This window comes from Dipodomys ordii, unplaced genomic scaffold, assembly GCF_000151885.1.
Source record: "Dipodomys ordii isolate 6190 unplaced genomic scaffold, Dord_2.0 Scaffold195, whole genome shotgun sequence".
NCBI lineage: Eukaryota > Metazoa > Chordata > Mammalia > Rodentia > Heteromyidae > Dipodomys > Dipodomys ordii.
In genome coordinates this window covers 17,210-43,116 of record NW_012267411.1, presented here as the reverse complement: position 1 = coordinate 43,116, position 25,907 = coordinate 17,210, and the positions used below count along the sequence as shown (strand labels likewise).

The window sequence follows — 25,907 nt, the reverse complement described above, 5'->3', positions numbered from 1 at the left end:
CTGCTGTTCCCACCATCAAACCGATTTCAGTTTAGTATAAAAGGAAGATAAATACCTGCAGTACATTCTTTTTTATTTTTGTTATCTCAACAGTCAACTGTGTGATAGAAGTGTTAGTTTGTCTTTGGGTGATTTGAGCTTGTTGCATCTTGTTCAATGTTTTGTCAAGGTTTAATAGACCATCTGCTGCTTTCCTAAGGTAAGATATTAACATATCAGATTAGATAAATATACAATTATTTATTTACTTCACCTTGAAAGTTCACTCCATTCAGCCAGAAACTGTAGTGAATTATTTATAAAGTCAATTTAAATTCCTCTTAAGCAAAGTACTGAAGGCTTCATTTTGAGAAATAGGTATAATTTAAATGCCAATAACAACACATGTGCATATCCACTAGATACAGATTCTTACCAAATATAGGTTCCTTTGCCCATAAAAACTATTCAACTGCAGCTTTCTAATTTCTGAACCACACATGGCACTCTTGAAATACTTATCAGAGTGGGGGTGGGGATTGAGAGGCCCCACTGAGAGCAAGAGAGGAATTGTGTTTCAGGCTATGTTTATTCAGGGGGGTTTTAAGCTTTGCTGACATTCCAGTCACTCAGGGGCCCAGTCAGAGGTTAAAATCACAAGCATTCCAAGTGATAAAGCACTGTACAGAAGAGAACTCACCTCAAGTCAGCATTCACTGCATGCTTACAGCTGTGGGCTCAAAATCACTTTGAATAGAACATACCAAGTGAATAGAACATCAGACTTTGGAGAAGCGTTAGTAGATGTGCTCGTGCCCACAACAAAAATAAGCTGGGCTATAACATATCCCTGCCACACCCAGCCCATCCTTTACTCCCACAGACAGTCTGAACTTCAGGAATCCTCCTTCCTCCCAGTACAAACCCTCTACCCTAGCATTTCATTTTGGTACATTCCCTAAGAATTAGCACCCGTTTCTTCTACTTTACACACTCACAATCTCTCTGTCTCTCTCTTTTCTCTCTCTCTCTCTATATATATATATGTACATATATATACTATATGTATGTGGAAATACATAACAGTATATATTACAATATTATGTATATTATATATTATACACAGATAGGCTGTGTTATGTGTATATAACATATAAACTATACGGCTCATTATAGCAAATTCAGAAAGTACCAGATATGTAAAGAAGGGAAAAATTTACCAAAATCCTCCCACTTTTTTTTGTTGTTATTGTTGGTTGTGGAGCTTGAACTCTGGGCTTGGGCACTGTCCCTATGCAATTCAGCTCAAGGCAAGTGCTCTACCACTTGAGGCACAACACCACTTCCAGTTTTCTGGTAGTTCATTGGAGATAAGAGTTTTATGGACTTTCCTGCTCGTGTTGGCTTTGAACTGCCATCCTCAGATCTCAGCCTCCTGAGTAGCTAGGAATACAGGTGTGAGCCTCCGGCACCCAGCTATTTCTTAAGTTACTCACACATCCCAGCATTTAATTCTATAATCTTTTTTTTTTTTTGTCTTTTCATGGACTGAGCTTCTCCCAGGTACATCAGGTACCAACTTTTAAAAGCATCACCATTGCACGCTCTGTATTTTTGATGCTTTTTAATTATACCATAGCTACACTATCTAACTGGTTTTAAATACTGGAAAGGGGTCAGACTTTCAGAGGCATCTGGCCCACATCATTTGTTCCAGTGGATGATGAGGATTGCCTCAGGTCTAGCTCAGGCCTCAGCTCTGGGAGCATTCCAATGATGCTATGACCCTCACCCACAGCCTCCACTCACTATAAAGATTGCTTTGCCTTCTTGCTTGGCTAAGTGAACAGGGGAAAGGGAGTTAAGAGTTCATTAACTCTTGCATCATATGTATATCCGACTCCTGTATTATTTGTAATTTTTTGTTTTGTTTTGTTTTTACTGTAGCCTTCTGTAAATTTAGATTTTCAAAAGAAGGGGAAATGACACCATATTCCAACCACAGGTTAAAGTGTTGGGATATAGTTCACAGGTGGCATTTGCTGGCATGCATTAATGTAGGCCTCAGACTGCAGGGAAGGCTCTGAGGAGAACAGAAAGCAAGCATCCCTACACACTGTCTCCCAACTGTCACTTTTCTTTAAAAAAAAAAAAAGCTTAGCCTTCAGTTTTGACACTGAATTACTAGAGGGTAATTTCATTTGCACATTATAGCTCCCAGGGCCAAGAATTTTTTCAGGTGGACCTTTAACAGGTGGCTCATTATAGCAAGAAGAGAATATTAATACCATACTTACTCAGCTGCTGTGGCCTTCACCAAAAGTTGTTGGGCTCCATCTGCTGCCTTATTTAGCCTGTTCACATCTATCTTGTAGTCCTCACAGAGTTGTACAAATGTCTGTATTTCGTCAAGTTCATGGGTTAGATTTTGTGATGTTATTGGAAGGTGGATGTTAAGTACACGATTTGCAACTTTTTCTATATCTTCTGGAGGCACATTTTCCTCTTAAATAAGAAGTCAGGTTTTAGGTCATCATACTCCCTTAGCAATCACTGCATCATGTACATGTAACCATAGTGAATTCCAGATCAAAGTCACTTGCATTTAACAGTGCATTCCTAGGACACAATGAGTAGGTTGTATATATCCCTTACTTAGATCCTTAGTTCTTTGTTTTGTTTTGTTTTTTTTTTTGTCCGGTCGTGGGGCCTAAACTCTGGGCCTGAGCGCTGTCCCTCAGCTCTTCAGCTCAAGGTTAGCACTCTGCCACTTGAGCCACAACGCCACTTCCAGCCTTTTTCTTATGTGGTGCTGAGGAATCGAACCCAGGGCCTCAGGCATGCAAGGCAAGTGGTCTACCACTGAGCCACCTTTCCAGCCCTTAGATCTTTAGTTCTGTGGACCTTTAATTTTAATAATATTTGGATACAGATTCTTTTTTTTCAACTTGTCAGGTTAATTAAATTGAACCTCTTATTAGAAATTTGCTCACTAACAATGAGAGCACAGCCACTATAATCAGTGAATTATATAGGAAGCAGGTTATACATGCCCACTCTATCATGAACACTTGCTACTATCTTCCTGTAACTAGATAGGCAATTTGCTTTTAATTTTTGCCTGAATTAATTTGCATCTGCAGTAAACTGCCAAAAAGTTTAGTCAACCAGTTTAGTCAACCCCAATCCCTCTTGCTAACTCATCGCTAACGTGCTTTTATCCAGTATACTGAGTCTATTCCTCTTTCTTGTTATTGAGTATTATTCAAAGGTTGTATCCACATACTTTCTTTTTACCTTGGATATCTGCATTAGAATGCAGTAATACAATCTCTTGAAACATTAAAGCAGAGAAGTGGTTGGTCACAGAGATTTCTTGAAAATATGAAATAGATTAATGAAGTGATTGCTGAGACAACATTGGAAACTCCAATTATTAATTGATTAAAATTAATCTTACCCAGAAAGTCTTAATTTCCTTTTGGTGCATAATGTCTTGAGATTAAAACCAAAGGTTACATCAATTTTTTTTTCTGGTTTAGCCATGTCATTTTAAACTAATATAATTTGGGACTGGTTATGATGTTTTGGGTACATTTTTATAAAGAAAGAGATAAAAAAAACTTTATGTTAAAAATTACCTAACAAAATCTTTTTCGCTTTTTTGATTAAGAAGTTCAGTTTTTTTTCCTCAGATTCCCTTTGGTTTTTCATATTTTCTAGTTTCAAACTCAGCCGTATGGCATTGTTTCCAGAGACTTCTGCCAGTTCACTTATGTTTTTAATCTGGAATAAGAAAAAATAAACAACGAAAAAATATGTAAAAATCAGACATGTTCTGTGACTATTTAATTGTTTGGCTGGTTCAAATAAAATTGTTGCTAAAAAAAAAAACACAAGCAGAAGTCTAAGTAATTAAACCATAGGTTCATTCCAAAGGATTCTTTTTAAAAGATGATTATCATGTGCTCATTATCAAAGTTTCTTTTTTTTATTAATTTTTTTACTGTGAAAATACCATACAGAGGGGTTACAATTACATGAGCAAGGTAATGAGTACATTTCTTATCAAGCATTGCTGCCTCCTCCTTTTTTCCCCTTCCCATCCCTGCCCTTCCTATCTCCCCCCTCAAAGTTTCTTAATAAAGAAGAATTTTCATTTTGTAACATTGTTAGTAATCAAAATTACTATTTGAAAACAATATTAGCCTAGTGTTGGTGAAGTTTCTTACTATATATAAAAACATAAATTGTTTTAAGAGTAGCATTCTCTAACATTAATAACTTGTCCCAAATTACTTAGGACTACTTACTGTAGTGACTGTTATGCTTAACAGGTTGAAAATAGCTTTTTTTATATATGTTCAAATAGTTATTCTTGGAATCATTCCTCAAATATAAGTAATGTACTTTCTTTGAAAGCTAACAAGAAAGTGTTTACTTATAATAAAGGGGCTTGAGCTGAGTGGGCTACAAATCCAAACACAAGCTCTGGGTGAAGGAATGAGGAACCCATACACCAGCAGCTAGAAGTGCAAAGGTCACGGACTTTTTTGGATTCCAGCAAATTAGAGGGAAGGAGAAAGCAATAGGACAATATCACCAACCAGCTGAGCTTTATTGAATAAATTAATTGTGACAGAATAGGGCCAATTAGAATCAAACATAATGTAGAAGGGAAGCATCTTTATTTCCACACAGAAGGAGCCTGCTTAATTTGAGCCAGAGATTGGGAAGAAGGATTTAATGTATAGTCATCAACAAATGAAATACACAGAATATAAAAAGGATTTATATGATTAAAAATGTGTACTTTAATTTTTTTGGAGACTTTATCCTCAAGTCTTTAGAACTTTCTCTGACATGGACAGCAGTTAAATAAGGCTGGATAGCTATAAAATGAGAATTCAGGAAAAATGAGAATTCATTCCATATAGAAAAGCTTCAAGTAGGCCTGATGAAATCTCAGAGTAGATTAGTTGAGGCCATATTCAGAAAGACTGATCATTAAGTCACCTCACTCTGAAAACATCTATCTGCAATCCATCTTCTGACACAATTGGTTCCTGAGAATTATCTCAGTCTCTTCTGGCACTCTTCCCCTTTCTAATCAAGAAGAAAATACCACAGTAATTTATGGCAGACCCACCTGCTCTCATCTTTTTCTAGCTTTCCACTTACTTGCTGATTAAACTACATTCTGTTAATATAGACTTGAGGGGGTTATCTTTTAAGACAAATAGCTTAAAGCTATTGTTAGCTTAATCATAAATCCACCCACAACCAGGGTTCATTGCAATGGAATGAGAGGTCTGATTTGGGGGCAGGGGAGAGAGGAATGGAGTAGTTTAAAGTTATGTGAAACAAGGATTCTCTTAACCACTGAGTTGTAAGACCAAGATTTGTGTTGTTAATATCACTGCTGTATTGTCTGGTACGTAGTAGTTACTCAATGCCTCCTTGTAAAAGCAATGCGGAATCATATGTAAGTGAAAAATTAGTTAGCAATACAGAATTGGGACCAGGCAAGTAGAAAACTCACATCATTTAGTAGATTAAGGAGATTTTCCATCTTAGCTCATCAGAACTAAGCCTCTGTAGTAATTTAGCTCTACAACTTGCCCTCTATAGTAACTGAACAAGAATTAGGGAGAATGAGGCTGGGGGAGGGGGAAGCAGGAGAGGAGGGGGTGTCTGTGAGTTTTTACCTTGCCTGTGATTCTCACCCTGTTCCCAAGCTTAGCTTTCTGTTGATACTAAGGCCTTGTACACATTTTCTTTTTATTTGGAGTTGGCTTCTGCTTTTTACAAATAACTGCAAGGAGTTGGTGGTTCACGCCTGTAATCCTACTTAGGAGGCTGAGATCTGAGGATTGTGGTTTGAAGCCAGCTCTGGCAACAAAGTCTATGAGATTTAAAAAAATTATGTTAATATGTTTTCTACTGTAAAAATACTGTACAGAGGGAAGTCTATAAGATTCTTATCTCCAATTAACCAATCTCCAATTTCCAAAAAGTTGGAACTTGTAAAGCACTGTCCTTGAGCTAAAAATTGAAGGGAGAGCACTAAGGCCCTGATTTCAAGCCTCAATACTAGGACCAAAAACAAAAAGAATGCAGATTGATATAATATTTGGATTATATTAATAAAAGTTCAGCCCTTTCTATTCCTCATCAAAGGCTCTGTATGTATTATCAAAAAAAGAAGAATGCCATCATCATATTTTCAAAACCAAAGGATATAGTACATATTGAAAAAGCCTAAAGACAGGATGGTAGTACTAGAGTACCTGCCTAGCATCTGTGAGACCCTAGGTTCAATCCTCAGAACTGTGACTTGAACAAAAGAAAACAAAAAACTAAACATGCTGGGTAATTAAAAATGATACTCATAAATGTTGCCAGAAAAGTAAATGAAATAATTTCAAAGTGTTACATGTTCAAGCATTTTCTAACATTAAATTCTGATATTAAAATTGTATTTTAGTAGGAATTATATCCTTGAATTTATGAAAAATGATTCTTTGCTTTGAGAGATCTATAGCTTTCAAAGCTTCCATGCTGAGGTGTCTTTTTTTTTTTTATTTTGTTTTTTGTCAGTCCTGGGGCTTGAACTCGGGGCCTGGGCACTGTCCCTGAACTTCTGCTAGGCTAGCATACTACCTTGTGAGCCATAGCACCACTTCTGGCTTTTCTGCTTATGTGGTACCGAGGAATTGAACCCAGGGCTTCATGCTTGCTAAGCAAGCACTCTACCACTAAGACAACATTCCTAGTCCTCATGCTGAGTTTTGACATTCCTGTGTAGTATTTGCTATAGAAAAACATGTCCATAGAAAGCCTATGACCAACAATAATACACTTTGAGTTTTTCCATCTATTTAAAAGTGTATATTTACAGTTCTGTACAGTTTATTTGAATAGTGACTTCCTTTTGTTCTTTCTTTGTGTGTGTTTATAATTATATTTTTCAAGTAATGGTACAAAGGAGTTACAATTCAATGAGTCAGTTTATGAATATAAGGCATCTTGATCAAAATCACCATTCTCTCTCATACATGTGTACATTTAATCTTTTCCTTCACACATCTATATATTTAATATTTTTGTTGTTGTTAACCATGGTAGGGCTTGAACTCAGGGATTGGGAATTGTCCCTTACCTTTTTTGCACAAGACTGGTGCCCTACTGTTTGAGCCACAGTTCTAACTTTTTGTTGGTTAACTAGAGATAAGAATTTCATAGACTTTTGTGCTTAGGATAGCTGTGAACTGCGATCCTCTGATTCTCAGCTTCATAAGTAGCTAGGATTATAGGCATGGGCCAGTAATACCTGGCTCTCTATTTTAATCTTTAGAACACTTAATTTCTCAACCTCTAGAATGCACAATGTCTAGAGTCTATCCTCGCTTGCTGGTAAATTAAATGGCACTTTACCAAAATCCAGCTTGCTTTTTTTGTCTTGGTAAGATTTAAAAAAAAATTTTATTGTAAAGATGCTGTACAGAGGGATTACAGTTACATGAGTAAGGTAATGAGTACATGTCTTGTCCAACATTGTTACCCCTTTGTTTTTTTTCCTACTGTTTCTTCCCTATCCACTCCAATCCTCCACCACCCCTCCACCCGCACCAAAGTTGCAAAGATCATTTCCAACATAGTGTCTTATGAGTATCATCGTTGCAATGGGTCATCCTGTGTCTTTGTTTCAGCATTTTGTTATTCCCCTTCTCCTCCCCAAATTAGATAAATGTATAAACAAGATGCAGGGGACCAAAATCAAGTACAGTGACAACAGGGATATACCATAGGGGGAAGAACATACAACAGAAACAACAAAAAAAAGCACATAGTACATTAAAAACAACAAATCAAGCAGAAGACATTCTTTACCTGATTCGTCAACCCTTGAGTCTGGTTCTCCAAATGGTGGATCACAGCCTCTGCTTCCTGGGTTTTCTGAAGAATGTTCCTTGAGAGGGTCAGAAGGCCTTGGCAGCCGGGACCATCACACTGCTGGAGCCCCTCAGGGCCTGTACAGACAGAGCCCCCACAGGATGACAGATTACAAGGCAAGCTCCCTTGTTCTCCACATACCTTACAGAAGAAATGTCAAAGCAACTTGTTAGCAGTGATTTTCTAATGCTATCCAGATTCTCTAAGGCAAAGTATTGTTTTTTTTATTTTAATTTAATTTTATTATGAAAGCGACGTACAGAAGGGTTACAGTTACATAAGTAAGGTAATGAGTACATTTCTTGCTGAATAATGTTACCTCCTCCCTTGTTTTTTTCCCACTCTCATTTCCCCCATGACTCCCCCCCACCAAGTTGTAAAGTTCATTTCCAAAACAGTGTATTGTATCACTGTTGCATTGGTTCACCCTTTATCCTTTGTCTCACCATTTTGTTATTCCCTTTCCTTTCCCCAAATCAGATAAATGTGTATACAAGATACAGGGTACCAAAATAAAAAACAGTGACAACAAAGGATAAATAAACCAAAGGAAAAAAATGAAAGAAAAAAGAAATAACTTCACGTAGTACATTAAAACAAAACAAAAACAAAAAGAACCTTTTGTTTCCATATCTTGGAAGCAATTTCAATTAGCATCATTTTATGTGGTCATATGTATATAGCTATTGAGCTATTGTGATCCTCTGCTAGGTCTATCCTTAGACATATACTAATTATTACAAATGAGGAAAACCATGGAACCTGTGTCTCTTTGGGTCTGGCTTATTTTACCTGATACTAGGGCTCGAACTCAGGGCTTTGTGTTCTTGCTTGGCTTTTTTTCACTTAAGACTAGTGTTCTACCACTTCAGCCATATCTCCACTCTCTAGGCATTGCTTTGTCATGTAGGTTTCTTTAGTTGTTACCTATACTAAGTAGCAAGGGGGTGACCTTAGTAGATCCTGAGCAACTGAATAAGTATCTAAATTGTGAATTTTGTACCAATCTGTCCTTTTTGTACTTACAGGTTTTTTAAAGTTACATTTTTGTGCTTCCACATTAATTTAATTTTTATTCTTTGAAGATGGATATTAATTTTTACTTATAACAAAACAAGAAGAATAATGTCTATTTGCTATACTATTTTGTAACTAGTAATATAAAATAATAAAATCAAGCAGTAAGCTTTGATTTTTAATTTTGACTAATCCTTGAATCAAGGATATAAAATATAGACTAAGTAAGTATATTTATATTTTTGTGTATTGTACTACAGAAGGTATATTACATATTATTTCTGTATTTATAAACATACATTTGTACTAATCATACGTTTATAAGTATAAATGAAATAAAAATAAATGAGAAAAAAGTACAGTTAAGGAGCTCTGTATACAAGAAACCATAAACTTTTCATTAAACCATTATGTATTTACCTTTTCATTGAGTTTCTGGATATCTGGTACCTTAATCTGCTCTAATTTTTTCAGTAACAAGTCTTCTTTAGAAGTGACTGTATCTAAAATGGTACGTAAGTTGTTCCTGGTATTCTCAGAGTTATTTATGATGGAACTGGTTTCATTAGTTTTCTTTTCAGCAGATTCTGATATGTGATAATACTTTGTGATGTTTTCTGAGGAATCTACAACATATTGTGGAAAGATAAAATAAAGGTAAATTAGATTAACTATCCTGACAGTCACAACACAATTTACTTCTTGTCTTAGTCTCAATTTTCCCTATAAAATTTCAACACCCTTGCTTGAATTTGCATATGAAAGGGAAGGATTAGATAAGTGGTAATAGATACAGGCCACTGACTTTCAAATACTTTTTAGTTGGGCTTGGCCTGGCTCTTCTCTTTATTAACTGGGTTTAATCTTTGAACAAATCTCTTCAATTTCATCTCCTTACTCATAAATTGGTGATAAAAATTTGTAAAGGTCAAGTGAGACAATATGAAAATATTTTGTAAAATGTGTCACAGTCTGGATGCCGATGGCACATGCCTATAATTCTAGCTACTCAGGAGACTGAGATCTGAGGATTGAGGTTTGAAGCCAGCATGGGCAGGAAAGTCCAGTAAACTCTTATCTACAACTGACCACCAGAAACCTAGATGTAGTCTGTGGCTCAAAGTGGTAGAGTACTGAGTTTTTTCACTCAAGGCTCGTGCTTTACCATTTTGAGTGACAGCTCTACTCGCTTTTTAAATCCTAACTCCACATTTTAGGAACCAGAGGGCTAGAATCCTGATTTTCACTTTCTACACAACTATAATCCAGGTATGAGACAAATACATCTGCTATTTTAAATTTTTTTTGGTCACATTCATCAACATGGTCTTGAGGCTGGGAATGTGGCTTAGTGGTTGAGTGTTTGCCTATCATGAATAAGTGCTGGGTTCAATTTCTCAGTACCACATAAACAGAAAAAGCCACAAGTGGCACTGTGGCTGAAGTGGTAGAGAGGCTCAGGGACAATAGCCAGGCCCTGAGCTCAAGCCCTAGGACTAACAACCACTTGAGCCACAGTGCCACTTGCAGTTTTTGAGTGGTTAATTTGAGATAAGAGTCTCATGGGGACTTTACAGCCCAGGTTGGCTACAAACCATGATCCTCAGATCTCAGCCTCCTGACTAGGTAGGATTACAGGTGTGAGCCACCAGTGCCTGGCTAAAAAAAAAATGTTCTTATTTATTGGAAGGATTTTCCATTTTTATTTATCTGGCAAACTTAGCTCCCTCCTGCAAGGCTCAGTTCAGTTATAATCTTCTCCCTTATAATCAGGAAGAACTTGGTTCTTGTACCCTGCAACCGAAGCAGATTCCTCTCTCCCTCGTGGCAGGGATAACTCAAGGGCAGGTACTTGCCATAATCATTTCCCTGTCTGTACTGTCCAACAGTGCTCAGTAACTGCTGTTGGCCTGCAAATTATAACATTTCCTGGTATGGAGTAGTTTTATTTTACCTGGCTTGCGGTTACTTCCAATGGATCTTTAGTTCTTTCAGTAAGTGCCATATTCCACAGCAAGAAACAAATAATTCCTTATGCTTGACATGGTATTGATTAAATACTGTTAATAGATCTTTTCTAGAATTTATCTAATTAAATTTAGACATTCTTAATTGCACTCTATTTTTTTTCTCTTTTGAGTCAGGATCAAATGAAAAACAGTCACTACACAGAGAATAAGGCAAAGCAGTCAATGTTTATGTCTTGACAAGAGTTCAGTATATTTCCCCTTTACTTCTCAATTAGATGGAGTAGGTGTGAGTAAATTCAGTATTGACTTTGTAATAACAGGTTGTCCAATTACAAATATAATAGGAAATGTCATCTTCAACAAGAGATGAGCTGATTAAAGCTTTGCTTTAGAATTCCATTTATCCTCCAAGTTGATCTTGGCTTTGACATGGCTCACATTCAGTTTTAAGAACTATGCAATATGAAGAAATGATTGCCAGTGTGTTACATGATTCCAGTTCCAACAACGTTCTCAGGAGGAATCTATTTCCTTTTTTGCATCATATTCTTTCACATTTGTGGTTGCTGGAAATGAAGTAGATTATTGCCAGGAAGGAAAAAAGAAAAGAAACCCTAATTTGCCTATGGCCACATGAGAATTTCTAAGTTACCGATTTGTTATTAGCTTACTTTGGGTTTTACTATTTGTGTAGTATCAGACATTGTTAACTTTTGTTATTTTGAACAAAAGCTATCCAGGCTCTTCAATGTTTTTTTTTTTTTTTTTGGGTCCGGTCGTGGGGACTGAACTCTGGGCCTGAGCGCTGTCCCTCAGCTCTTCAGCTCAAGGCTAGCGCTCTACCACTTGAGCCACAGCACTACTTCCGGCTTTTTTTCTTTTTGCTTATGTGGTGCTGAGGAATCGAACCCAGGGCCTCAGGCATGCAAGGCAAGCACTCTACCACTGAGCCACCTCCCCAGCCCTCTTCAATGTTTTTTAAAAAAATGTTTAAAAAGGTAAAATATCTGTGTACAAGTAATACCTTGAATGCATGTATCTGCATGTTCTAAAGTGCTCAGGCATCATGGAGTAAGCAGAGAACAGCTCACTAATGGGATTTGCTGTGGATTTCATCCAAGTTCGTGCAGAAACAGTTACAGATCACTTTCTCTCTTACCTATAATGTTTGCATTAAGGATGCTGGATTGCAAATCAACTTCCTCCTGAAGGTTTTCAAGTAAAATGTCTGTTTCATTCTCCATTCTTTCTATTGTTTCCTTTAGATCTTTAAATTCATAGACTGTTTTCAGTTGTTCACTTAGCTGCATGAATTGTTTCCTATCGAAGAAAATGAAGTTTTATATGGTTAAGCTTTTATTATTTGATATATTGGTAATCAAAAGCATGCCACAAAATTGTCCCCATGATTAGGTGTCCTCAATTAAAAGGGACCTTCACACACATAATTTTCATTTGACATTATAAATCTGGTATTTTTCTCTTTCCTCTTACTTCAGCTTCCTGGCTATATTTCATCACTCATTTAAACTATGACAAATATTCAAGTTCTAGGAAAGGTTTTCTAATCTTCCCATTTCAAGTGTCCTGGCTGTTTTTCTCTTTGCTTAGCATTTCAAAGCATGTATTCAGACAAGATTCACTTAAATCATTCAAAAAAAGCCAGTTTACACTTAGCCTTTAACACATGATAAAACAGAATGCTTTACCCAGTATAGGTAATATGAGTTCTTTATTTACAGTAAGTCAGCTTTCAACAAAATTCATTGTAGTTCTACTTCTAGAGAGTCTTAACTTTTAATTTACAATAGTGATAAGGTCATTTGCTGGCAAGAGGATACTGGATGTCTTTTTCCCCATTCCCTTTGACTATGACAGTTCATACCGTTGAGAGGTATCTGGGCCTCCTATGAGTTACTCTAGGTTGTATAAAGCAGCTTTCAGGCCGTGTCCAGCCCTGAGTCACTCCATTTATAAAAGAACACTTTTGACTTGAGTTATCTCATTTTGAGTATATGTGCCAAGACAGTATGACTCCACATCTTGTTTATACAGGCAAACAACCACTAGCTACCGCATATCATAAGGCACAAACTACTAATTCATTTGTGCCAACAAATCATCTGTGAATGTATTGGATCACATCAGAAACCTGACTGGTCAATCACACCAGGTGTAACCTGGGTTATAAAAGGAGCCTCCCAAGACTAAGACGTCAGGCACACTGACCTATCACCCGGTGGCTTGTAATGAGCCATCCTATCTGGCAGAACTGTCACAGTAAAGCAACTTTTCCTCTCCAGCTCAAGTGCAGTTTGTCCTGCCTATAACACACAGCTCTCCTCAAATTGACACTTGAAACTGTCTGGACCTGCATTTGACAATATTGTGCCCCAAATAAGTCTGTGCCTGGGGTTTATAAAACTCCTTTTTTTTTCATTTTATTTTATTTTATTTTTTGTGAACATACTGTACAGAGGGGTTACAATTACATGGGCAGGATAATGCATACATTTCTTATTAAAACTTTTTTTTAATATATATCTTTGATTGTAAAGATACTGTTCAGAGGGGTTACAGTTATATGAGTAAGGGAATGAGTCCATTTCCTACTGAGCCTTGTTACCTCCTCCTTTGTTTTTCCCCTACCATCCCTTCCCTCCTCACCTCCCCAACTCCTCCCCTCCCCCCACCACAAGTTGTAAAGTTCATTTTCAACATAGTGTCTTGTACATCTCAGAGACTTTTCCTGTATCTCTATCCATTCTCTAATTGTGCTTCAGTAAAGCCCTTCTGAACCTTGTAACCTCTTTCAAACTTTTGCAGCCATTTTGTATCACAAACATTGTTGTGTGAAGTATAATGTGTGTTCTGAAAGTTAATATTTCTAAATAAGATTGGAATACAAGAAATTGTGATCAGCAACAGCCACAAATAGAAAGGGAATTCAGGAGTACTTGGTGAATAAAAACCAATGAAATTGACTTAGCTTGTGATTTTATTGCTATTCAATAAATTCTGAGATTGTGGAAAGACAAATATGTTTCAGATATAGCCGATTCATGGCACAGACCTTTTTCTTACTTCAGTTTGCTGAGTTCAGCATATACAGTTCAGTTTGTTCAAGTGGATAATGAAGCTCTCCTTTTTAGGGAAATTGGGTGCAGTCTTAAAGGGTACAATTGAGGGGATCTGAGTTATAAGACTAATTTATCTTGGCACAAATAAAGATATTAATGAATTCTTCCTAACCTTTTCTTTGTCTCTAACAGACTTCTTCCCCTCTCTTCTACAAACTTTTCCTTCAGGCTCTAATCACCAGGACTATAAAAATAGCATTCTTTAGGCTAATGACAATAATACAAATAACATAGCCACTACTATTTGATTGGAATTCCTTAAGCATTTACTGTGTGCATTCACTATACTAAGAGGCTTGCTGGAGTAATATTCCCAAGAATCCTATGAAATAGACTCATAATATGTCTGTCTGTCTCTCTCAGAGGCGCTGCTTCCAGGCTGGCTTACTATTCAGTTAAGGATGGCCTTGAACTCAAACTCAGTAACTTCTAGTGTCAGCTTCCTGAATGTTAGAATTATAGGTGTGACCATGACCTCAGTGTGTGTGTGTGTGTGTGTGTGTGTGTGTGTGTGTGCGCACTATTACTGGCACTTGAACTCAGATCCTTAGATTTTTCACTTAAAGCTGGCACTCTACCACTTGAGCCACAGCTCTACTTCCAGCTTTTTAGTGGTTAATTGGAGACTTTCTTGCCTGGGCCACCTTCAAACCACAATCCTCAGATCTCAGCCTCCTGCATAGCTAGGATTACAGGTGTGAGCCACTAGTGCCTGGCTGCTTCTGTCTTTTTGCTGGAGACCTCACATGCCTGAAGCCACATGGATAGTAAGTGGATTTGAACTAAGGTAGTTTGGCTTCTGAGTTTTTAATGCTCATGGCAACATAGGCTCCTTATTTTCTTGCTTCCTTTTGACTTGTCTATATAACAGTGAAGAAGCACAAAATCTTCTTCAAACCCATCTTTAAAGATGGAGAGAGGAGATACATGCCTTTCTACGGGGGAGATCAGGGAAAGCTCAGATGGAAGGTGGTGTATGGGTGCCACTAAAAAGCAACATGGGTTTTTAGTGGGTGGGCCAGGAGAGGACAGAGTATCTTGGCATCTGACTGATCAGGTCAGTAGCCAACTTTTTTTCTCATCATTTTAGCCTGGGTCCAGGACTCTTCCTACTGTTTTCTTTCTGACCCTGCTTAGGGATCCTGCAGTCCTTAGTCCAGAATGTTCATTGTAGGTTAGTTAATTCTGATATCTAATGGTACTTTGATATTTTCTAGTATCTATAACCACAAACCAGTGGTCCATGTCTAAAGCTCATCCTCAGACATGTTTTCTTTGGGCTACACAGAGAAAATCCAAATGTCTGATATTGCTTGGAAAGTGGACAGACCAAGACGGAGCATGAAACCCTGAGTTCAAGCCCCAATACTGGCACATGTGAGTACACACACCAAAAATAAATAAATAAATAAAACTTCCACCACCACCAACAAACCTCCACAGTTTTAAATTAATTCCGGAAGTTTTTTGGGAAGGTGGGATTTTTTTTTGAAATACGATCACATACTTTATTTTGCTAGTAAACTATATTAATACAGCTTTTGCCCAGAGCAAGTTGGTAAAGATTGTCTCTGGAGTCCCAGGGTCTCTGTGATGATTATCCAACTCTGCTACTACAGAGGGAGACCTGTAATATGTGGGTGTATCTGTGTTCTAGTGGAACTTATCCGCCAAAACAGTCCTGTATTGGATTTGACCCATCAGCTGTGGTTTTCTGACATCTAGCCAAAAAGCAACTAGTATAATTTCAAGAACAGCTGATGAATGAAAAAAGAAACATTATAAAGTGATCTTGTATTTTGAAGGAATTACCATCCTTATTTTAAGACTAAACAACTGGAGAGTTTGGGAAGGTCTGGTAAGTTTTCCTTGATTGTAACAATGGAAAGTATGCTATTTGGTGTTAGGAATGACTATACTTCCAATTTTCTACCTTTTAGGGGAGATTGGATACAGTCAGTGCAGTATGGCTATGGAGCAGTTTCATGTTTCCCAGCTATGCTGGGTTTGGGAATCTCAAGCTCCTTTTTTATTTAGTGTTAGGGAATCAAACCATGGTCTTCCCAATGCTAGGCAAGCACCCTACCACCAAATGACACTCCCAGCTCCCTAATTAACCTCTGAATAGTGCCATATTGTTAAATAAGCAATGGCATTTGTGAAAAAAAATCACATGAAATCCTAACTAGGCAAGAAAGGGATAGGAAAGCATGACGTGAGCACCAGGTGGGTGTCAGCATGAGTCAGTAGTTGGACAAGCTGTCCCCCGAGAGCCAGTCTTACCTCACAGAGTCATGATAGTCTTTGACTTTTAAGAATTCTCCAGGTGAGTGAAGAGGCTGTTTCAAAAGCCTCTTGATTGCAGATACATTCTCTCTGAGGTTTTGGAAGTCTACCTCACAGTCAGTCAGGGTCTCTCTTTTATCTTCCATGTTAGCAATTAACCCTTGCACTGCTTTGGAGAGGGAAGAAATGGTGTGGTCCCATTGATCAAAGCAGAAGTGACATGGAAGACAAGCAGGGAATTCCTGGTTGTGACCCCGGGCACAGCGGTCACATTGCTGGCCGCTAACACCCTCCCGGCAGTGGCACATGCCTGTGTCTGGGTCACACAGCGGCATCCGGCTTCCTTCACTGTTGCACTTGCATGCTTAAAAGGGAAAAGGAAAAGAGAATGTCACTTGGTACTGTGCTCATGACTAGTAGAGGAGGAAAGCCCTCTTCTCTCTCCCAAGGATATTCCCAACTCATGATTCTTGGGTGACTATTTAAAAACATTTGACTTCAAAGATCTGCATGATGGCCATTAAAATACAGCACGCCCCTCTGTATTCCAGTAACATATTAGCTCTGTTTTGGTTTTTAATATGGAAACTATCAGATGCTGTTTTATCTGTTTGAGCAAGGCATGTGGATGTCATGGGGCCTGTAGTGACTGTAGTGGCAGTAGTAACTGTGGTAGCTGCTGCCCATGTTGCTTCAGATGTGACACTGACCTTAAGAAGTCCCAGCCTGGGGCTGGGAAGGTGGCTCAGTGGTAGAGCGCTTGCCTTGCATGCCTGAGGCCCTGGGTTCGATTCCTCAGCACCACATAAACAAAAAGAAAAAAGCCGGAAGTGGCGCTGTGGCTCAAGTGATAGAGCGCTAGCCTTGAGCTGAAGAGCTGAGGGATAGTGCCCAGGCCCAGAGTGCAGGCCCCATGACCGGACCCCCAAAAACAAAACAAAACAAAAAAAAGAATTCCTAGCCTGGAGGCTCATCCCTGTCATCTTCTATTATATAAAGAGACTGTTTCATTCTCCATAAACTCTATGTACTTTGTCGTCGTTGTCGTAGTCTTCTTCTTCTTCTTCGTGTGTGTGTGTGTGTGTGTGTGTGTGTGTGTGTGTGATGGGGCTTGAACTCTAGGCCTGGGTGCTGTCCCTGAACTCTTCAGCTCAAGGCAAGCATTCTACCACTTAAGCCACAGTGCCACTTCTGGTTTTCTGGTAGTTAATTGGAGATAAGTCTCATGGACTTTGCTGCCCAGGTTGGCTTTGAACCACGATCCTCAGATCTCAGGCTCCTGAGTAGCTAGGATTACAGGTGTGAGCCACTGGTGCTCAACTGTCTTAATTTTTTTTGGGGGGGGTCCAGTTGTGGGGCTTGAATTCTAGGCCTGGGTGCTGTCTCTCAGCTCTTCAGCTCAAGGCTAGCGCTCTACCACTTGAGCCACTTGCGGCTTTTTTCTTTTTTGCTTATGTGGTGCTGAGGAATTGAACCCAGGGCCTCAGGCGTGCAAGGCAAGCGCTCTACCACTGAGCCACCTTCGCAGCCCTCTTAATTTTTTTAAAATAGCTGATCACATACAGCCCTTTGAGAAGGTTCTTGATGAAGTCAGAGGATGGGGGATGGGGAGGCCCTTGCTGTCACTACTATTTCCAAGAGTTAGCCTGTGTCTTCAGACTCATTGGATGAAACAAGTGGTGTAAAATGTATATGACAGTTTGATGGTAAATAATGCCAATTGCAAATAAAACTTGATTAGCACAATGGACTCCTCAGTTAGGTATAATCCATCAGATTCTACCCAGGGGCCTCATTCAGTGTGAAGCCTGTGGGGACAGCAGTATCACTTCACCATGGAGGCCACGGTTCCTCTCATTAAATGTCTTTGCCAGGAGCGTCCGTGGATCTGTGGCCTAACTTGGTTTGCAAAGTTTCCCAACGTGTTTCATTTATTTAAAAGAAAAGGAAAGCATTTTTTATGAAACAAGTTCCAAATAATTAGAGGGATGCAGGAAAAGAAACTTTAAAGACTTTTAAAGACAGATTTTTTTTTAAGAGCCAAAACTTCCTCCTGGTTTTATTGTTTTGTTTTAGTGCTTGGAGATGGCACGAGGGCCTTGTCCATGCTAAGTAAGCACACTACCACTGCGGTACAGCCCCAGATTCTCCTCCCTTGTTGGAAACCAGCGATTCCACTCAGAAAACTGAGTTAAAGCATGGCCTGGAGCAATTCACTGAGGATATGTTTTCTGAATGGGGCAAAGGAATGATGGCAATATTTCTGTTAGCTATCAGAGTACACATAAATGGAGTAAAGAGAAGAGTTACTATGCATAGCAATGTAGGGGTGATAATGATTACATATCGGTCACACCTTGGAATCAGTTTGCTTTGGAAGCTGACTTTAAACAACAACTCAAAAATCTCACTTCCTAGAACCAACCTGGCCTCCAAATTTGTGCTGCCCAATATTGTCCCCACTAATCACATGGGACTATTTCAGTTAAATAAATAAAATGAAGCGAATGTGCGCTTCTGTTCCTCACTTGAAGTGTCTGTGTTTGACGTCAAGTGTTTGACAGTGTCCTGTGGCTAGTGGCTCCTGAAGTAGACAGTGCAAAGACAGAACTTCTCCTTCATGGATCAAAGCTCTACTAGACTCTACTATTGCCTTATGCCCTACTCAAGAAATGTCAGGCACTGGAACACAAACTCCAAGAGGAATGGTGGCTCCTTGCTGTTCACCAGCTCTAGTACCCAGCCAACATTTCATGAATTTTGGTTAGATAAATAAGCAAACGATTATTTAATAGACCTAGAGCTACAGATTTATTTTGAGGGAATATTACTCTGGCTAACTCTGACCTATCTCCCAGCTTTGTTACACCTCAATCCACAGTGGTTGATTTTCCTTAGCAGGCTTCCCAAGAGTGAATAATGGGCTCTCATCCATAATCCTGGCGTTTTGTGCCATTGTAATAACTTTGAGGGGTTTTGACACGAGTTACAAGTTTTAACATAGATTCACATTTTAATACAGGCTAGAAATTTTAACACAGGAGAAATACATCTTTTTAGAGAACTGCACAAGTATTATTTTCAAAAGTAGTATTTAACTTTTGTGGTTTTCTAAGTTCATATTGCTAAAAGCAACAGCCAAAGAAAAGAAATTGAGACTCGTGGGGTGGGTTTGCATTATGCCCTGTGAGGACCAGCTGGCTGTACTCTTGTGTTGTTGGAGTTCCAGTACTTACGGATGCATTGTCTGGATGGGTCACTGTAGTAATTTTCCTTGCACTCACTGCAGCGTTTCCCACCATGGCCCAGTTTGCACGGACACTGGCCTGTAAGCTGTGAGAACAGTCATGGGTGAGGAATTGACAAGTGTTATGGGCTGAGCACATGATGAATTTTCATAGGAAATGCTTTCCTCTCTGGTGATTTAGAACATACAGCTGTTCAAGGGTGGAGGAAGGACATTTCCCATGGCCAGCAAGAAGCCCGGACAATATCACGGATCCAGAGTTAATGTGTTTTGGCTCAGAGCTCTTGAACATACCGCCTGGTTCCAGCTGTTCAGGGACAGGTGGCCCCAAACTAGGAAACATACACAGATGTAAATGAAAACAAAACACACATTGGGAAACAGGCCACATTTTTTTTCCTCTACTGTTATGGGAGTTCCCCATAAGAGACAGAAGGAGAGAAGCCAAAGACCTGGCCCAACATTCATCAATTAATTTGGCAAGAAATGTTTCCATTATGGAATATGTCATGTAGTTTCTACCAAGGAGACTAATGTCTTACTCAACAAAATTATAGGTTTTTGTGTGTTTTATATTCATCATTTAATGACAGTTCCTTAACTGTGTTTTGGCTTTTATAAAAACTGAAGAGGTTGGCCATAACAGGAGAATGAACAGAACTAAATTATTTTTGTGGTATCTTAAATTATACTTGATCATATCTGCCTAAACATCTGTAAATATACTTCCAAAGAATAACTGGATTATATGGCAACTAGATAAACCAAGCTTCTCTCCACATTTGGAGATCCAATTAGCTCCTGCTCAAGTATAGGGAGTTATGAGTTTGTTTTCCCCAAGGCCTAACATGCTGATGGCTGTTCTTGGTTGTTAGGCAGTGTTTTCTTATACGAATGCATAATCTGCCTCCTTGTAACCTGCTCCCATTATTCTGAGCCTTGTCTTATAGAATTACACAAGCAGGCAGTCTCCCCATTCCCCAACCATACAAGCCATCTCAACTGCTCTTCATTTCTCTCCCTGGGGCTCACCACTTTTTATCACAAATACCATTTTCCCATCCATTACCCTAGTTGTCTTATTTTTAATATATAAATGTTTTGTCCACGTTTACAATGTAACACTTAGCAGAAAGACAAATCCTACATGTTCTCATTCATGAATAGAAGTTAAACATTGGATCTCAGAGAAATAGAATGATAACAGTGGTTATCACAGGCTGGAAAGAGTAGGAGGGGAGGATCCAGACCTCCTTCTACCCTTAAGCTCTTTTGTAGCTTAATGGATGCAAAGTCAAATGGGAGGTTTAAGTTCTAGTATTCTATAGCAAAGAGAGTGACTATGGCTAATAGTGACACATGTATGTATGTCACTATTATATATAAATATAAATAAATATATATATTTAAAAAGGGCTAGAAAACCTGAGCACCAGGCTCATGATCAGTGGCTCATGCTTGTAATCCTAGCTACTTAGAAGGCTAAGATTGGAGGGTCACAGTTCAAAGTTCCAGACTGGGCAAGAAAGTCCATGAAACTTATTTTTAATTAACCAGCAAAAAGATGCAAGTGGAGCTGTGGATCAAGTGGTTGAGCATCAGACTTGAGCAAAACAGCTCAGGGACATTACTCAGGCCATGAGTTCAAGCCCTGGAACCAGTGCACACACGCACGCATGCACACACACACACACACACACACACACACACACACACACGCACACAGAAAGCTAGAAGAGAGATTTTGGATGTTTTCAACACAAAGAAGTGACAAATGTTTGAAGCATAGATATGATAATTGCTCTAATTTGATCATGATACATTGTAGATGTGTATCAAAATATCACACCGTATTCCATAAAAGATAAAGGTACCTGTGCCATGTGCCTTTATAAAGTTGTCAATAGTTGTGGTGCTCAGCAATGACAGAAGCGCTCCACAAGTGCTCTGGCTGAGTGATAATTGTGTTGGCCCTGTGCACAGCATGACCTCCCCCCCACTGCAGCCTGGGCAGGCACAGCCTCTCTGGCATTCATGGCACTCTGCTGGCTCATCTGAAGGCTGCACACAACAAAAAGTCTCCAGTGTTTTTCTCATGAGCTGGTGCCAAATGATTACTCCTACCATGTATTTGTGCAAGACATTTATAAAATTCAGTTGCACAACTTTACTTTTACCCTGTTCACATTTCTTCTTGTTTCCAGCCCACACAATATCCTGGTAGGATGTCTGGCCTCATGTTCTGTCTTCATCATATTAGCTTACACCATTGCAGCATCTGCACATTTGAGAAGCTTGTTTGTCCAGCTCCATCTAAACTGTGAGGCAAACATTGGCCAGCACATTTGCATCTCTCTGTGGGAATGCACTAGGGACTACCTTCTGGCTGATACAGAGACATTTATCAGTAGTTGTTTAAACAGCTGGGAATCTAATTGTCCACATGTCTTCTCTGTATTCTAATGAAAGTGTTTTCTGAGTGTAGAAAGCAACCGTTCTCAAGGGATTCTCATGGACCAAACAACCCAAAGTGCCCTCATCACAAGGGGCTTTTCAGTTAAACTAATGCCATCTTATCTCCAAGTTCATAGGCTGCCTTGGGCTTCCACCAATGAACTGGGTGTTGAGGGCTGCTTCATATGCATCCCAAAAGATCTAAGTGGTGCCATGAATGTTAGAAGTCCTTTATGGTTTAGGAAGCTAAGCCATTATCTAGAGGTCTACCACTTTAGCTCATGTTTGATGGATGCAAGAGTAAAACATGACCATGGTATAGTCATCTAGTGCCCAGATCTTGGCTTCTAATGCTGCAGTAAAGAAACCAATGCTCATTGGAGGCATGACCAATTTGCTTTGGCCATGAGAAGCTCTTTAAATTGGCCAAAGCTGGAACAATTTAAATAACAAAAGAGCACTGACCCATAACAAATAGTATAGTATACGTATTCATGAATCCACAGTGATATAAATGAATGATGGGCTAGATGAGTATCCCAGGGGACAACAAACAAATCTGAGCAAAAGAACTCCAATTACTCACAGAAGGATGTAACTCTTCATTCCTTCCTTCCAAAGAGTACAGTGAGGAAAGGAGATATAGAGAGAGACCTGACAAATACTACAAATACTGCTAGGTGATCGAAATCCACGTGAAATTCATGTGCATATGACCTATGAGAAAAAGGGTAATTCAGCTCCCTGTCTTCTCACAAGCAAAAAGAGAAAGATATTAGATAAATCTGAATGAAAAGACATTCCATAAAGTACTCCTCAAAACTATAAAGGTCATTAAAACCAAGGGAAAACCTGAGAAAGTTTCACAGGCATGAGAAACCCAAGGAGAAATGACTAACTGTAATGAGTTCTGGGTGGGGTTTTGGAACCATAAGAGGACATGAGGTAAAAAATTAAGGAAGTTTAGATACATTTTAGAGGTTAGATAATGTGATAGATCAATATTGGCTCATTAATTGTGACGAATGTATCATACTATTATAAGATGCTAATAAGAGGGGAAATTAGGTTTGGGATATATTTTATCTGTATTACTTCACAGATCTACTTTTAAAATAACAATTTTGTTTTTGAAAAGGAGTGCTAGGTGCAGTGGCTCAAGCTTGTAATCCTAGCTACTCTGGGAGGTAAGAGATCAAGGGACCATAGTTTGAATCCAGACTTAAAGTTGATGAGGCCAGGTGCCGGTGGCTCATGCCTGTAATCCTAGCTACTCAGGAGGCTGAGATCTGATGATTGCAGCTCAAAGCCAGCCTGGGCAAGAAAGTCCATGAAACTCTTATCTCCAATATAAACCACCAGAAAACCGGAAGTGGCGCTGTAGTTCAAGTGGCAGAGCGCTAGCCTTGAGTTAAAGAGTGCAGGGACAGTGCTCAGGTCCAGAGTTCAAGCCCCATGACTGACAAAAAACAAAAGTTGATGAGATGCCATCTGAACCAATGGCTGGGCATGGTGATGTGCCCTGGTCCCTGTCATCCCCACCTATGTGGGCAAGTACAAGTAGGAAGATGATAGCCCAGGTTAGCCAGGGCATAAAGTGAGACTCTATCTTGAAAATAATCAATAGAAAATGGGGCTGCAAGGGTGACTCAAGTGGTAGGGTTCCTGCCTAGCAAGCATAAGGCCCTGAATTCAACCCCCAATACCACCTCCTCCCCCCACCAAAAAAAGAGAGGGGGATTGTGTATGTGTATGTTTGTGTGGGTTAGTGGGAGAGGGTTGCAGAAAAAGAAAATAAAAAGAGGAGAAAACATATTCTACCTTCAAGCAGGTTTGGTGACTCATGGCTATAATCTCAGCAGATGGAAGGCTTAGGCAAGAGGATTAAAAGTTTGAGGCCAGCCTTGTATTTGATTGTGTCTCAAAAAATTTTTTTTAAAGGAAAGAACTATCTTCAAAGTTTACTTATATAAGATGTGATTATTGAGTCGTAAGTTGAACAGTGGAGCTGACACTGAAGTTGATTCACACTTACTAATTTCAAGACTCCAGCTTCTTAAGTTAGCATTTCTTATTCCGATTAAAATTTTCATCGCTATATTATATATTTCAAATTTTCTAAAATTTCTTATTATTGTTTTAGTCCTATTGTTTATATCAATGTGAAAAGTATTTAAAAACATGTTTGTTAAGCCACAAATAAAGACAAAACAAAAAACAAGCATGATATTAATTTTATCTGCAAGAGGACAATATTATAGTTTTTTTAATTTTAAGTTTTCTTTAGCAGAAGTAAGGTTTGAACTGTGGACTTTGTGCTTTCTAGGCAGGTGCTATACCACTTGAAATACACCTAAGTACTTCCTGCTTTTTCAGTTATTCTTGAGATAAGGACTCACATTTTTACCCAGGACCAGCCTTGGTCTGCCTATATATGCCTTCTGCATAGCTGGGATTAAAAATATGAACCATGCTTGACTTGTCTGTTGAGTAGGCTTCTCAGTAACTTTTTACCCAGGCTACCCTCCAACTGTGATTTCAAATAAGCTGCAATTTACTTGTTACAGTATTTTAAAAACTCTACTCCTTGTTTCACCAACTAAAATTGACACATGCTGTTAGTGTGTATTAATTGAATTTTGAACAGAAAACCTGTGCTCTCTAGCTTACATTCTTTGTTGCCAGTACTGGGGCCTGAACTTATACTTGTGTGCTGTCCCTTAGCTTTTTCACTCAAGTCTGGCACTTCTGGATTTTGAGTGATTAACTGGAAATAAAAGTCTCATGGATTTTCCTGCCCAGGCTGGCTCTAAACCTCCATCTTCAGAGCTCAGGTTTCTAAGTGGCTAGGATTACAGGCATGACCTACCAGCACCTGGCTTTGGCCTATACTCTTTAGCCACCATCAGTGTTGGGGTGGAGGAAGATGACATTGGATTTGCCTACATGTAAAGCAATGGTGAGCCACAGGGAGTGACAGCTCCATTTACAAAATGGAATTTTATACTCTGAAGGCCTTTGTTTGCTTTCTCTCTGATCAACAATCCATGTCTCAGCTCTTCTCTGTGATTATGAGTATGAAGCAATGAAAGTGGTGTCTAAGTTGCCTAGGAATGGAGTTTGACTTTCTCATTAGATAGCCCTAAGGAAAATCAAAGAAGTTAATGCTTAACCCCAAGACCCTCATTCTCTCTCCCTCTCCCTCTCCTTCTTTCCTCCCTCTCCCTCCCCCACCCCCAGTGAGATTTTTAGCTTTGTTGTGAAATAAACACCAACTCTATAGGCCTGTATCAGACCACTTGTATCTACACACAATAATTACCAAAGGCACATAAAGCAAGCATTCTTTACCCACAGGAAATCATGCTTCATGGGCACTTTTCCCTCTGAGTGCACTAGTAAGTTTCAAAGTGTCTTGCCTGGTCACAGCGGCTACTCTGAGAGCCCTGGGGGTCACAGTTGCAAGGCTGGCATCCTCTGCCAGGAACTAGATTCCAGTATCCATCAGCACAACTGTCACAGGCCAGGCCTGTGACGTGGGGCAGGCAAGGGCACACACCAGTGACAGGGTCACAGAGGCACACTCCCGCATCAGGGGGACACGCAAGGGGATTCACTCCAGATGGATGACAGGAGCACCCTGGGATAATAAAGCCTTCATTAGAGCAGATTCAACAATGCTGGCAGGCGACAAACCACACACATAGCCTGTTAAGCCTAGATGTGAGATTTCCCTAAATAGCTCAAAGAAACCCCCTTTAACAGGATAGGAATTGTTAGGGAATCTAAGCAGGTTCTGAACATTTTTTAATTGCTTTTGATGGGCCAGATCATCAACACCCTACTATGTTCAAGAAG

The 25,907-nt window shown here is 39.2% G+C and overlaps 1 protein-coding gene across 1 annotated transcript in view; it reads right to left on the bottom strand.

Moving 5' to 3' along the window:
• Positions 1-25,907, bottom strand: part of Lamb4 (laminin, beta 4) — a gene marked incomplete at its 5' end in the record, with an annotated part of 50,557 nt that overhangs the window by 8,813 nt on the left and 15,837 nt on the right. Inside the window, 9 exons of the mRNA XM_013034715.1 lie at positions 56-194; positions 2,277-2,484; positions 3,621-3,765; positions 7,873-8,076; positions 9,373-9,578; positions 12,082-12,242; positions 16,346-16,712; positions 19,585-19,681; positions 25,469-25,689. Of these exons, the coding sequence (XP_012890169.1) occupies positions 56-194; positions 2,277-2,484; positions 3,621-3,765; positions 7,873-8,076; positions 9,373-9,578; positions 12,082-12,242; positions 16,346-16,712; positions 19,585-19,681; positions 25,469-25,689 (1,748 nt within the window). The remainder of the gene's footprint in view (positions 1-55; positions 195-2,276; positions 2,485-3,620; positions 3,766-7,872; positions 8,077-9,372; positions 9,579-12,081; positions 12,243-16,345; positions 16,713-19,584; positions 19,682-25,468; positions 25,690-25,907) is intronic.